The 15,830-nt window shown below is 36.9% G+C and overlaps 1 protein-coding gene across 1 annotated transcript in view; it reads left to right on the forward strand.

The window, feature by feature from the left end:
• Positions 1-15,830, forward strand: part of LOC126029909 (phospholipid-transporting ATPase ABCA3-like) — a 142,093-nt gene that overhangs the window by 105,818 nt on the left and 20,445 nt on the right. Inside the window, exons 21-23 of the mRNA XM_049788150.1 lie at positions 8,931-9,150; positions 10,544-10,702; positions 13,019-13,176. Of these exons, the coding sequence (XP_049644107.1) occupies positions 8,931-9,150; positions 10,544-10,702; positions 13,019-13,176 (537 nt within the window). The remainder of the gene's footprint in view (positions 1-8,930; positions 9,151-10,543; positions 10,703-13,018; positions 13,177-15,830) is intronic.

The following is a 15,830-nucleotide window of genomic DNA, read 5'->3' on the forward strand; positions in this document are numbered from 1 at the left end:
CATTATGGATACAATATGGAGAAGAGAGACAAGGGTTCTTCTATTAATAAACTTACATTATAGAGACTATTAAAATTACTGATCTCATACAATACAAAACCCCTTCCTTACACCTATATTCATTGCAGCACTATTTACCATAGCAAGACTCTGGAAACAACCAAGATGCCCTTCAACAGACGAATGGCTAAAGAAACTGTGGTACATATACACAATGGAATATTATGCAGCTGTCAGGAGAGAAGAAGTCATGAAATTTTCCTATACATGGATGTACACGGAATCTATTATGCTGAGTTAAATAAGTCAGAGAGAGAGAGAAAAACGCAGAATGGTCTTACTCATCTATGGGTTTTAAGAAAAATGAAAGACATTCTTGCAATAATAATTTTCAGACACAAAAGAGAAGGAAGCTCACCACAAAGAGTGAGGAGTTTAGTTAGAGAAATAACTACATTTTGAACTGTCCTAATAATGAGAATGTATGAGGGAAATGGAGAGCCTGTTTAGAGTACAGGCGGGGGTCGGGTGGGGAGGAGGGCGACTTGGGACATTGGTGATGGGAATGTTGCACTGGTGATGGGTGGTGTTCTTTACATGACTGAAACCCAAACACAACCATGTATGTAATCAAGGTGTTTAAATTAAAAAAAATAAATAAATAAAATAAAATTACTGATCTCACCAAGAGGTTGACTAGGTAAGCTAATATCACTTTGCAGATATTCCTCTCATAAGCTTGAGAAATACTACTTATGTCATTTTACAGCTCAGTTCTAGAAATTTATTAGAATCTCCCACCATGTCTTTCAGCCATGATATATCAATCTGCTTACATTACCAGTTGCATATTTTGCTATTTGTCTCCTCACTCACAAACCTATTATTATTATTATTATTATTATTATTATTATTATTTAGATAAAGGGCTAAATAAAGATTAATTCTTTTCCAAAGTAGATTACTTATTATTCTAACATTCTTTTTCTTTGTGTGTGTGTGTTTATTTGTCTGGGGTTTTTTTGTTTTGTTTTGTTTTATTTGGGCCACACTCGGTGACGCTCAGGAATTACTCCTGGCTCTGCGCTCTGAAATCGTTCCTGGCTTGGGGACGCCGGGGATCTAGCCACAGTTTGTCCTAGATTAGTGTGTGAACCACTTGCGTCACAGCTCCAGCCCCTCTAACCTTATTTTTCATAATCACTCTTTCCCGCAAATTACAAACACTGATTTTTGCACTTTTTTGTGTTTTTTTCCATTATTTGTGCTTTTTTTAATATATTTTTTATTTAAGTAACATGATCATAGTTGGGTTACAGTCATAACCAGAACACCCCCCTTCACCAGTGCAACATTACCCCCTCCCCCCTTCCCATCCCCTGCCTGTATTCGAGACAGGCATTCTACTACAGTAATTCGTTTTTAAGTTCAGTAAGTTGTATTTTTTTTCCTTAAAGGATCACTTTTTTGTATTTTTTATTCTGTTTTTCATTTTGTTTTTGTATTCTTTATTCTGTTCTACTGATGCATCTATGTTTTCTTATGGTAGTTTCATAAATCCACTTAGTTGCTTTTTATGGATTTGCCTTCTTTGATTCCATCATTAACCTTCTTCAGAATTTCCCAGCTATCTTAATATGTTATGTTTGTGTACATGCAATTTTAATTTTTTAATAAATATCTTTAATTAAGCACCATGATTACAAACATGTTTGTAGTGAAGTTTTAGTTATATATATATATAAACAAAACACACCCCTACATCAGTGCAATGTTCCAACCACCAATGGCTTCCATCTCCCTCCACTCCCACCACCAGGCCTGTATTCAAAACAGGCATTCTATTTCCCTCATTCACTATATACCATTGTCATGGTAGTTGTCAGAGTAGTTATTTTTTTAATTGAACTCAACACTCTTTGTGGTAAGCTTCATATAGTGGGCCGTCCTTCCAGCCCTTATCTCTATTGTCCCTGTGTATTATTACAATAATGCCTTTTATTTTTCTTAAAAGCCATAGATGAGTGAGACTATTCTGTGTCTATCTCTCTCCTTCTGACTTACTTCACTTAGCATAATAGTTTCCAGGTCCATCCATGTATAGGAAAATTTCATGACTTCATTTTTCCTGATGGCTACATAGTATTCCATATTGTATATGTACCACAGTTTCTTTAGCCACTCATCTATTGAAGGGCATCTGGGTTGTTTCCAGATTCTATTGTAAATAGCACTGCAATGAATATAGGTGTGCAGAAGGCCTTTTTGTATTATGCTTTTATGTTCCTAAGGAATATCACTAGGAGTAAAATAGCTGGATCATATGAGAGCTCAATTTCCAGTTTTTTTTTTTTTTTGAAGAATCGCCATATTACTTTCCATAGAGGCTGAAAAAGATGGCATTCTCACCAGCAGTGAGTAAGAATTACTTTCTCTCCACATCCCTACCAGCACTTATTGCTCTTGTTCTTTGTGATGAGTGCCAGTCTCTGTGGAATGAGATGGTACCTCATTGTTGTTTTGATTTGAATCTCCCCGATGATTAGTAATGGGGAGTATTTTTTCATTTGCCTTTTGGCCATTTGTATTTCTTCTTTGAGGAATTGTCTGTTCATTTCTTCTCCCCATTTTTTGATGAGGTTAGACATTTTTTCTTGTTAAATTCTGTCAGTAACATGTATATCTTAGATATGAGCCCCTTATCTGATGAGTATTGGGTCAATAGTTTCTCCCATTCTTTGGGTGGCCTTTGTATTCTAGTCATTATTTCCTTTGAGGTTCTGAAGCATCTCAGCTTGATAAAGTCCCATCTGTTTATCTCAGCTTACACTTGTTTGGAAAGTAGTGTTTCCTCCTTAAGATGCCTTTAGTTTAAATGTCATGAAGTGTTTTACCTATGTGTTCTTCTATATAGCTTATGGTTCCAGGTCTGATATCAAGGCCTTTAATCCAGCTGGTTTTGACCTTTGTGCATGGTGTTAGATGGTGGTCCAAGATCACTTTTTTCTATGTGGCTGACCAATAAGCAACACTTATTGAAGAGGTTTTTCTTGCTTTATTTTGTATTTCCTGCCCCTTTATCAAAGATTAAATGATTGTATATCTGGGGAACATTCTCTGAATACTCAAGTCTATTCCACTGATCTGAGTGTCTGTCTTTATTCCAATTCCATACTTCTTTAATGACTATTGTTTTGTGCTTTTAACAACTTGAAGTTGAGGAAAGTACTGCCTCCCATCTTCATTTTTTTAGGGTTGCTTTAGCTATTTGTGGGTGTTTATTATTCCAAATGAATTTCAGGAGTGTTTGATCCACTTCTTTAAAGAATGTCATGGGTGTTCATAGAGGAATTAATTAAATTTATACAAAGCTTTGGGGAGTATTGCCATTTTAATTATGTTAATACTCCCAATCCATGAACAGAGTATGTTGCTATTTTCTTGTGTCCTTTTTTATTTCTTGAAACAGTATTTCATAGTTTTCTTTGTATAGGTCCTTCGCCTCTTTAGTTAACTCCAAGGTATTTGAGTTTGTGTGGCACTAGTGTGAATGGGACTTTTTTAATGCCCATTTCTTCTCTATCATTATTTGTGTATAAGAGGGTCACTGATTTCATTAATTTTATAGCTGTTTACATACAATTTTTAGAATCAAATTATTTAATTTTAGAAATTATATTACTAGGGGCCGGCGAGATATCATGGAGGTAAGGCGTTTGCCTTCCATGAAGAAGGACGGTGGTTCGAATCCCGGCATCCCATATGGTCCCCCATGCCAGCCAGGGGCAATTTCTGAGCGTAGAGCCAGAAGTAACCCCTGAGCTCTGCCAGGTGTGACCCAAAAACCAAAAAAAAATTATATTACTAGGGGACAAAGTGATAGCACAGAAATAGGGTGTTTGCCTTGCATGCAGCTGACGGACCTCAGTTCAATCCCCAGCATCCCATATGGTCCCCCAAGCCAGGAGTGATTTCTGAGCACATAATCAGGAGTAACTCCTGAGCATCGCCGGGTGTGGCCAAAAAAAATTATATTACTATTCTTATTTGGGGTAACTTGGGAAGAATTCTTTTTACCATATTAAGTTATAGCTTGCCTAAACCTTGAGTATATATCTTGTCTTGTAGTATTTTATTTTAGCCTTTCTTCCCATTTCTTGTTGTGCTAAATAATTGTACCACTACTCAGAGGAGGCAACCTCCTTATCCTCAAATAAGATGTAATTATCAACTATTTATATAGATTTCTGAAAAATTCTTTTTTTTAAATATTTTCCTCTTTCCAATATTTTCTACTTTTTATTGTGCTTTCATTTCTTTTCCTCAAGTAGAAAAAGAACTAATTGAACTTATTCTTAATTCTGGGGCCGGAGAGATAACATGGAGGTAAGGCGTTTGCTTTCATGCAGAAGGTCGGTGGTTCGAATCCCGGCATCCCATATGGTCCTCTGAGCCTGCCAGGAGTGATTTCTGAGCATAGAGCCAGGAGTAGCCCCTGAGCGCTGCCGGGTGTGACCCAAAAACCATAAAAAAAAAAAAAAGAGAGAGAGAGAGAGAGAGAGAGAGAGAGAGAGATAAATTAGAACTTATTCTCAATTCCATTAGTTGAGATAAAGTGATTAAAATGTTAGGGATGGAGAATAACTCCCCCTCTCCTGAGCGGCATCTCGAGAGCTTCGAGGAAAGACGGGGGCCATGCAAGTCGCAAAGGTGTTTTATTTCTGGTGCATCCGGTTCAATGCTCATGACGCTCCTCAGAGCAAGCCAGTGAACAAAGACCCCGAGCAAGGATCAAGCAGGGCTCTTTATAGGGTACAGTTCAGGGAGGCACAAAGAACAAGCATTATTTCATCTTTTTGAGGCTACAGAGAACTTTATTGGTTACATTTTTTGACAGTTTTACAGGGTTTGAGAAACATCATGGCCTAGAAAATATTGTGACATCCCCCACAAAGAAGAAAGAAGAACATTAAAACTCAGGGTTACAGTTTTTATAGGAGGATTTGGGTGGTCAGTTACTGGAACTTTTGCCAACAGCAATCTGGGGAAGTGGGCTTGGGTTATGTGCAGAGCTGCACTTATACTATATGGGAGGAAAGCAGAGGCATGCTGAAACCGTGTTTTTCTTTTTCCTCTATAAAACAAGTAGAAAACATTTATAAGAAAAGATGAAATCTTGATATTTGTTGCAACTCAGATGAAACCAAAAACATCATTTTAAGTGAAATATGTCTTCCCCAACTCCCACCCTGCACAAGAGGGGGTGAGTGTGGGGAGCAGGTTGGTGAACTTCCAGCTTCCAGCTCATTAAGGAACGCTTTCCTCTTCTGGGAGAGGAAGCCCTTGCCAGCATGGGGAGTAGCAAGGCTACATGCCAAAGGCCTTTTTACCAAGCTTGGGGGCGTGGCTCTGGGGCTCGGGCTATTCCCAACAGCCTTCCTTCTCCTTCCACCCGAGACTCCGGGCACCCACTATCTCTGGGCACCCGCCCAGGGGGCCAGCGAGGTAGGTGCTGTGGAGGAGTTTAAAGGGGACCATAGGCTTTCCCCAACCACCACCCTGCACAAGATTGGCTGGCTTGAGGAAGTTACCTGCAACTTTCCTTCCCACCCGCGTGGGGGTGCTAGTCAAGTATAGATAGTTTAATAGGATATCGTAGGGTTTAATCTATGTTTACAATATACAGAATGTCTATGTTGTATTCTTTCCTTCTCCCCCTGGCTCACCACCTTACAAGCTGATTTTTAGTCCTTTACTCCCTCACCCCCACCGCCTATTAACCCACACTTAACCTCTTTACCTTCAGTTCTTGGCTCCTCATGAAGCAGATTATCCCACTCAAGCCAGCTGCCAACCAGCTCCCAAAGTGAAAAAACAGACTCTCAGCCTGAGAATAAACCAATACTCTGTTCCTATTTATCTGCTTTCAGTGGCCTCCTATCTTCCACCTTCCTTCATTGTGTACCTGGGCTTGCTACTATACTTGGTTTCTGAGAAGTCCCCACTCAAAGACATCTCCTGATATGAGACTGCTGGGAGTTGTTTTGCAGACTCCAGAGGGCCAAATGACAGACCAAAGTGGTGTCCTGGATTCAACACCTTCCCCCCGACTATTTCTAAAGACATAAAAGGGACATGTATATCTCCTTTATATACCTTAGATATATTCCCTTAACAGCTATAACTCTTTTTTAATATCCTCTTATATAGTGACAGTTTTGCTGACTGTTTTTTTTTTCTTTGTGATCTGTTCAATAAGGAATTCTGGTAGAAGAGTCTCTCTGTTTAGAGTTCATGTTAGAACCAAGTTACGGGGATTGTTGGACTTGTTCCCTCGGCCCCCAGATGCATCAACAATATCTTGTGGCATCATTCCTCTTTTGCATAGGCACATTAAAATGGAAAAATATTACATATGCAAACAAGTTCTTATCTGATGGAGATAGGAACACAAATTTTGTAATGCAGTTAGGCCTTATACCCTGAACATTGGCATAATGACTTGGCTCAGACCTCAAAAGAATAGGCATTACCCATACACCCCTAAACCATAGATACCATCTATGGAAACAACCACAATTGTCTATAACATCACCAGGAAGCAAACCTCTACCAGGGAAGACCCTGCCACTACCCTGGCATTGACTTACTCCAAAGAGTGTTCATTTAACACCCAGACAACTTAGCAACGGCAACAACCTACTTGCAGAGCAGGGCTCTCTGCATCTAATGGTGAGATAAAACTAGAGGATGCTCCACATCATCCTGACTTCGATGAAGGAAATGCACAAAAAATAGAATCTTTAACTACAGAAGCCTGACACCAACAACAGATAATATGCGAAAAAATTTCACTGGGACCACAGAGAATGACTCAGTGGTTGAACAATCTAGTATGCCTGAAGCCCAGAAAACTTCAGGGGTAAGGTCTCCTTGTTTTTAGGCCAAGGCTTTTTTTTTTCCCATTTTCCCCATATTTTGCTGGGCCTATGCCAGAGGTCTCAAACTCGCGGCCCTCAGGCCATTTGCGGACCTCCGTACATTTTGTGGCCCGCGGCTGGCCTTCAAATATCGCAGTATTCGCGATTATTCGCTTACCGAATAATCACAATAAAAATCACATTAGTAAGAAAAAAAATTGCATTAAACATTTGCATACCCCGAGCAGTTCCGTTTGGGGTATGCAAATGTTTAATGCGATTTTTTGCGATTTTTTTCTTACTACTGCGATTTTTATTGCGAATATTCAGTAAGCGAAATCCCTTATACGGCCCTGCCTTACCCCTACTTTGCCTCCTGCGGCCTCCAGGTAAATTGAGTTTGAGACTCCTGGCCTGTGCAAACAACAATTGCCGAGGCAGTGAGGTGGCGCTAGAGGTAAGGTGTCTGCCTTGCAAGCGCTAACCAAGGAAGGACCGCGGTTTGATCCCCTGGCGTCCCATATGGTCCCCCCAAGCCAGGGGCAATTTCTGAGCGCTTAGCCAGGAGTAACCCCTGAGCATCAAACGGGTGTGGCCCAAAACAAAACAAAACAAAAATTGCTGATCTCACGTCATTATTATTGTATTTTTTTAATTCATCCTTTAAAAAAGAAAAAAGAAGAGCTTACTAAACTTTAAAAAAAATTAACTATAGTAAAATGCCTGTCTCAAACACAGGCAGGGGATGGGAAAAAGGGAGGGGGGCACTGATGGTGGGAATGTTGCACTGTTCTGTTAAAAACTGAAACCCAACTACAATCGTGTTTCTAATCATGGTGCTTAAATAAAGAGTTTATATAAAAGATAAAAAAAATAAAAAATAAAGCATGACCAAAAAATTGTATTTTGAAGCAAAATTATAAAAAATAACAATATTTGAGGCTCAAGAGATAGAATGGAGGTAAGGCATTTGCCTTTCATGCAGAAGGTCAGTGGTTCAAATCCCAGCATCCCATATGGTCCCCTGAGCCTGCCAGGTGCGATTTCTGAGCACAGAGCCAGAAGTAACCCCTGAGTGCTGCCAGGCGTGAACCAAGAACTTAAAAATATATATTAATTTTGTTATATAAAGCACCAGAAATTTCATGATTTTACAAAGAAGGGCAACTTCTAAAATGTCATAGAAATATATTTACCTTCAGGCATCCTGTATTAAAAGATCAATCTATTTTTATTTGTTCTATGACAAGAAAAAGGAGTTAGCCAGCCATTAAGAATATTTTGATTTGTGAGAACTTATAGATTAATAATAAATATGAGGTTTTGTACAAAAATAAATATGTCTGGGAGAAGACAAATATCACATGATCTCATTGATCTGTGGTATCTAAAAAGACAAAACAAAGATACAGACTTTAAACAATGGCAAACCCTTGGCCTTAGAGTACAAACCAAGGTTACCAAGAAACAAAAGAGGGGTGCTGGGAAGGAGTGGGAGGAAGACAGAGATGACCTAGAAGTAATATAAGGACAGTGGTAGAGAGTATTGGGCACTTGGTGGTGAATTTGCTTTTACAGTAAAACCATAAATATAAATACTATTGTAACCATGTAACCTAAAATAAAATGTTTATTTTAATAAAATGTTTAATCAATAAAATAAAAATGTTTCAATCAAAGAATAGGACTAGTTGATGAGTTAATTTGGGGGGAAGATGATTCAAGGAAGACACCATAATACAACATGGAAAAAAATTTAGGGAAATAGTCTGCTTCCTAAGTTACATTTTTTTCTGGGAAACTTAAGGGTGGGTCTTAATGCAAACATAGTTACTTTAACTTTAACTATGGGGAGAGGTGATTTTAAAATAACATTGTTTCTAGTAGAAAAATTAAGCAATTTTATGTTTTAGTTCTGTGCTCTGATAAAGGCAGGCTTGATGTTTCCTAAATGTTTTGCCTTACTGCTTACACCTTTACCTTGCTCTTACCACTCGTTCTTTGTCTCAGGGAGTGTTCAAATACTGCGGAGTGGAAGCATTTGTTGAAAATTTCCAATTTTTGCAAACAATGATGATCTTCATGCTGTATGGCTGGTCTGTTGTTCCTCTCGTTTATCTTGGAAGCTTTCTGTTTTCTAGTATTACTACTGCTTATGTCAAGCTCACCCTCTTTAACTACTTTTCCCATGTTTTTACTGTGGTGGTTTACTCCATAGCACATCGCTCTGGTAAGAACTTTATACAGTTTTCCTTTTCTCCAGGCAATAGGCATGTTTTAAAAATGAAAATAAATGTTTGAGGATAAGAATTTTAATTATGGGGCCAGAGAGATAGATAATACAGCAGGTAGGGCACTTGTCTTGCACATGACCAGCCAGGTACACTCCCTGGCACTCTATATGGTCCCCTCAATATGGTCACACGGCCAGAAATTTGTCCTAAACTTAGAACAGGAGAGAGTCTTGTGTAATAGGGGCTCACTATTCTTGAGCTCTCACATTCAGTTGGCAAGCAGGTTGCTAGACAATCACCAGGAATGGCATCAGCCCCCACCACTACTTCTAAGGCCCTCAAAAATCAGCATATTTTGTACAGATTTAATGCAATTCCCCTAAAAATACCCACGACATTCTTCAAAGAAATGATCAAACGCTCCTGAAACTCATTTGAAACAATAAACACACACAAATGACTGAAACCCAACCACAATTATGTTTGTAATCACGGTGTTTAAATAAATATATTATTTAAAAAAAGAAATTTATATCAAGAAAAAAATAAAAAATAGCATATTAGTGAATCCTCATTCCCATGAAAAACTAGGGACTTAGATCAACCAAAAGTCAGAAAACGAAGAAGGCCTTCATAATATTCTATAAAAACAGTCCTCCCAGAGCAAAAAGATATAATATTAAAGAGTACAAAACTGATTTGAAGTGACAAATAAAAGAAATATGGCATAGCCTATTGGATTTGACAACAGATTGACAACAATTTGTTCCCAGCTGATTGGAAGACTTTATGAATTGCCTTCCACTTAAAACAATATATATTAGATTAAAAATTTGTTTAAAGTCTTAAAATACATTATTGGTCAAGGAATCAATTAAAAAATTGAGGCCAAGTGAAATTCTAAATCCCAAGATTTTTCCATTTTGTAGACTGCATAGGAAACTGAGTAGAAAAACTTACAACAAACCAAAATAGGGATTTTAATAGCAAACCCACACATAAAGGAAGGGCAAGGAAATAGCTCTAAGTGCTGGAGCACATGCTTTTCATGAGGGAGCCCCCAAACTCAATCTCTGATACTGCTTGGACCCCAGGAACAATCCCAAGTCACTGATCTGGTGTTGCAAGATGAAAAAAAAAAAGGAGCAAAAGGAAGTGGAGGAAAATGTATATTAAAGAAACAGTATTCATACAAAAACCTTTAGAATTATATGACAGATCTATGCTATAAACTATCAGAGAAAACAAAGCATAATTTTAGACATTCTCAAGTATCATCTGCTAAATGGATAATTGTCAAAGAGTGTTTTAATTAACTTAAGGAAAACTGTTATGGGAGCTTGTGATCTTCTTATAATTGAAGCTAATATATTATCTTTTTAAAAACAGGTATTGAATTTGTACAAAAATATGTCATAAAAACTGCACTAATGCTGCTTCCTAGTTACAACTTTGTTATGAGTCTCAGCAAGGTGTTTGATGACTATGAAATTAAAAAATTATGTTCCAGGAAAAATGCAAGTGTCTATCTGAACTGCACGAAAGAACGTGAGTACCTGAAGCTCCCAAAGTAATTTAAAACCACATAATTCCTTTCCAGAATTCCACATTTAAACCTATATTGTGAGAAATAAGAGAATGCTGTGCCTTCACTAATAATAATCAGGCTTGATATTACTTTATATTCCAACATTATGTCACAGACTGGGGGCAAAGTTAGAAATAAAGTGTCAGATAGAACCAAGATAAATTGCATTAAGCCACTACCAGATTTAGAATCAGTTCCAAAACATCAAAATCAAGGTAAAATAAAGGTAATCTATAGATCTCTCCTATTTTAGGCTTATTTCATAATTTAGATTGATTCAAATGTTCAGGAAAATAGAATATTTATATTGTATGCATAATACAGTCTAGTCATTTATATACAATTGTAGGAAAAAATGTAACTGGGCCCGGAGAGATAGCCCAGCAACGTTTGCCTTGCAAGCAGCCGATCCAGGACCAAAGGTGGTTGGTTCAAATCCCGGTGTCCCATATGGTCCCCCGTGCCTGCCAGGAGCTATTTCTGAGCAGACAGCCAGGAGTAACCCCTGAGCACCACCGGGTGTGGCCCAAAAAACAAAAAAAGAAAAAAAAGAAAAAAATGTAACTATTTCACTATACCAGAACAATGTGAAATATAATTACTAGGGTTAAGTTAATTATTTTATAATTCGCAAATAACCAAAATAGTTATATTTTTGTCTCTTTGGTTATAAATGCCTCATGCTTTTAAAAATATTTCTAGTTGGGCCCGGAGAGATAGCACAGCGGTGTTTGCCTCGCAAGCAGCCGATCCAGGACCAAAGGTGGTTGGTTCGAATCCCAGTGTCCCATATGGTCCCCCCTGCCTGCCAGGAGCTATTTCTGAGCAGACAGCCAGGAGTAACTCCTGAGCAACGCCGGGTGTGGCCCAAAAACAAAAAAAAAATTCTAGCTATTATCAATATTTTCTTATGTGGATACTGGTTTTTGTCTTTAAGTCTGCTAACCTTAAACTGTGAACTAGAATCACTGATCATCTGGGAGGCCTACTCTATTTTGAGAATCCTTCAGAATGTTTTCCAAAGAGGATGAACTAGATAACATTCCCACCAATGAGTAAATGGGGATGCCCATTTACACATCCCTCCGACAGTGGTTATTTCCAGTCATTTTGACACATGCCATTCTCATTGGTATGAAATGATATCTCACCATAATTTTATTTGTATTTCTCTGATAATAAGTAATAATAAGCACTTCTTTATGTGCATCATAACATCCATAAGACATCTTTGAATAAGTGTCAGTTCATATCCTCCTTAAACTAGGAATGGAAGAGCAAGGACTCATATACAAAAGGGAGGAAAATAATAGATTCATATCAGATTTCTTAAATGTATGAAAAGGTCCTCGCAACCAAAATCCTCTACACTATAAGGTTATCACTCAGATTTGAACGAGTGTAATTCAAAACAAGTAATAATAAGTAATTTTAATAAGCAATTACAATCACTCTCAAACAATAATAATAATAATAAGTAATTAAAAATAACTCTCAAACAAGAACCGAGAGCATTTGTCATGTCCAAACTGAATGACTGCATTCAAACTATATGTCATATTCAAACTAAATGACTGCATATGAAAAGCAGTGTAAAAAGCATTCAAAATCTTTAAATAAAATGGCAACAGATTCCCTCGTATCAATCATACTGCTGGGTATGACACAAGAGCAAAAACAAGCCCAAAACTGTTAATTAAATATTGTTTAATTTTTTAGTTGAATCGACTGTAAATTACAAAGTTACACAGATATTTGTAATGGAGTTTCCGGTATATAATGTTTCAACACCAATCTACGCCAATATCCCTAATTTCTGTCCCCCCTCCATCCCTCCTTTGTGGCAGGCACATTTCTCCTATTAGATATTTCCAGTTCACATCAAAACTACTTGTCTTCCTTATAATAACTATATCTAACAGGTAAAATAAGATTAGAGAAATATGAAATATTAAGATAATTATTTCCGGGGCTGGAGAGATAGCATGGAGGTAAGGCGTTTACCTTTCATGCAGAAGGTCATCAGTTCGAATCCAGCTTCCCATATGGTTCCCTGTACCTGCCAGGAGCAATTTCTGAGCATGGAGCCAGGAGTTTCCCCTGAGCACTGCCGGGTGTGACCCAAAAACCACCAAAAAAAAAAAAAAAAGATAATTATTTTCACTAATTCTGATTTTTAAATTAATTTTGGACATCTATTATTATTTGTGATAATCTTGACTTTTATCTTACTTATCAGTTCATACAGTAAGGCTGTCTTTTTTTATCATTTTCAGGTGTTGAGAACAGTATCTACAATTTTGGAGAAGATGGGATTGCACACTTTTTGCTTGCATTGGCGTTTGCAGGTTTCTTTTACATCACCGTGCTTTTTTGTCTAGAGACTACACTGTGGGACCTGAAGAACTTTGTCTTTCATAAAATAATATATAATGTCTTCATCACATTTTTTAAAAGCAATAATGTAAGTACATAAATTTGAGGTGTGACTCAATGAAAGCTCAGTGTTATGCCAGTCTGTATGAATTTACATATTCATACATCTATTGCTTGATAAGAAAAAATACCATTGAATTATACTAGGATTGATATAAAAAAGATAATTGATACTTTTTTCATCTAAATTTGACTTGGGTTTTAGGTTCTAACTTTCGGATCCTCTGTTATGTGAACAATAATTCACTTGTGGAATCAATATGATAGAAAGTACTGCTTTAAATTTTATATCTCATGACATGTATTGTTGTAATCATGAAAGTATGGTTGTAATTATGAAATTAGCTATTTAAATGTAGGACTGTAGGAGTTTATAGTCTCTACAAGTCAACTTATTAATTATTACTATACATAGTTTTAATAGCATCACTTGATCTGAGTTTTCCCTAGAATTAAAAAATAAAAATTTCAGTGATGGGCTGGAGTAAAGGTATAGCAAGTAGGGCATTTGCCTTACATGCAACTAATCCAAATTCAATCTCCAGAACCCCATATGGTACCCTAAGGCCAAAAAGAGTGATCCCTGAGAGCAAAGCCAGAAATAAGCACTAAGCACTGCCAGGTATGGCCCCAAAACAAAAAAATAAATAAACTTAATATTTTTATTGTGATCAAAGTGAATTACAAGTCTTTCACAGTAATATTTAGGGTACATAGTGACAAAGAATTAGAGCCATTCCCACCATCAGTATTGTCCTCCCTCCACCCCTGTTCCCAGCATGCATCCCATACCTTCCCCCTTTGCCCCATGGACTGCTAGTGTAACAGGTCTCCTTTGTGGATAGCTTGTTGTAGATTGTATATTGTTGTTGACTTTGGGTTTGGTGCTTAATTCTGATCATTTTTTTATTTTCACTCAATGTTCATGCGGCTTGTTGCTCCTGATACCATCCATTTCCCCCCTCAATTTATGAAGGAGAACAAGATGATTAAAGTTCTATGTGGTTCTGTTGGAAAAATAAAAGAATGAAAAAAAAACTGGGAGTAATCCATCTAGTGGCTAAAAATAATAATTTAAAAGAAAAAAGTAAAAAAGTAAAACAACAGGGCCAGAGTGATGGCATGGAGGTAAAGTGTTTGCCTTGCATGCAGAAGGATGGTGGTTCGAATCCCAGCATCCCATGTGGTCCCCCAAGCCTGCCAGGAGCGATTTCTAAATGGAGAGCCAGGAGTAACCCCTGAAGCACTGCCGGGTATGACCCAAAAACCAAAAAAAAAAAAAAAAAGTAAAACAACAACAAAAAGCGATGACAAAAAACAACAACAACAACAACAAAAAATCATCACCAAAACAACAACCAAAATAAAGCAAAGGATGAAAAAAGGAAGGCACTTACATATTTTATTTTACTGATACAATATATTACATTATTTGATTCACATATGTTGTATCATCCTTGCACTCTTATGTGAAATACTTATGCATCTCTCACATTTCAGTACTATTTGATAATGGTTGGGTTTGGTTTTCAAGGATTTTGTTGAGAATTTTGGCTCATCAGTGAAACTGTTCAGAAATTTTCTGTATAGATATATTTAATAGATATCTTTATCTGCTTAGAGTATTGGTGTAAAATTGGTTTTATAGAAGCTGTTTAGAAGGATTCCTATTTCTTCAATATTTTGGGAGAGCTTTAGAAGTATAGGAATTTTAAGGTGTTTGTTGTTGTTGTTGTTGTTGTTGTTGTTGTTGTTTTGATAAAAACTCACCCAATGATTCCAGCTGGACCAAGGCTTTCATTCTTGAGGGTTTTTTTAATTACTGTTTCAATATTCCTGTTTGCAATTAGTCTGTTCAAGTTTTTTTTTACTTTCTTCTCATTCAGTTTTAAGTATTATTTGATTCTATGAATTTATTTGTTTCTTCAAGATTCTCCAGATTGAGGGCTGGAGAGATAGCACAGCAGGGTTTACCTTGCAAGCAGCTGATCCAGGACCTAAGGTGGTTGGTTCGAAACCAGCATCCCATATGGTCCCCCAAGCCTGCCAGGAGCTATTTCTGAGCAGGTAGCCAGGAATAACCCCTGAGCTCCACCAGGTGTGGCCCAAAAAAAAAAAAAAAAAAAAATCTCCAGATTGATGCCATAGAGCACTTCATAACTTCTTATTATCAGTTGTATTTCCAGGGGACTTATTTTAAATTCTTTTTTTTTATTTTAACTTATTTTATTTTATCTCTGATCCTATTTGGTGAACTAAGGTTTATTTCTGTTTTTTCTTGTCAGGAATCTAGCTAAGGGTCCTATCTTATTGACACTTTGTATAAGTGTTTTATTTCTATATCATTGATTTCTGTTCAGTGTTTATTATTTATTCTACTAGTTTTGGAATTCATTTTTTGTTTCTTTTCTAAGTTCTTAAGATATATGTTTAGGTTGTTGATTTTATCTTTTTCTTCTTTCTAATGTAAGACTTATTTCTATTAATTTTACTTTTAACACTGCTTTTGTTGTGTCCCATAGTTCAGGTCACTTGTTTCCTCATTCTTATTTCAAAATAAGATTTTTCTCTGTGATCCAGTTATTATTTAGAAGCATTTTTATATTTCCAAGTATTGAAGCTTTTCCTATCTTCTTCTTTGTAACTTTTATT

Source organism: Suncus etruscus, chromosome 15, assembly GCF_024139225.1.
Source record: "Suncus etruscus isolate mSunEtr1 chromosome 15, mSunEtr1.pri.cur, whole genome shotgun sequence".
Classification (NCBI taxonomy): domain Eukaryota; kingdom Metazoa; phylum Chordata; class Mammalia; order Eulipotyphla; family Soricidae; genus Suncus; species Suncus etruscus.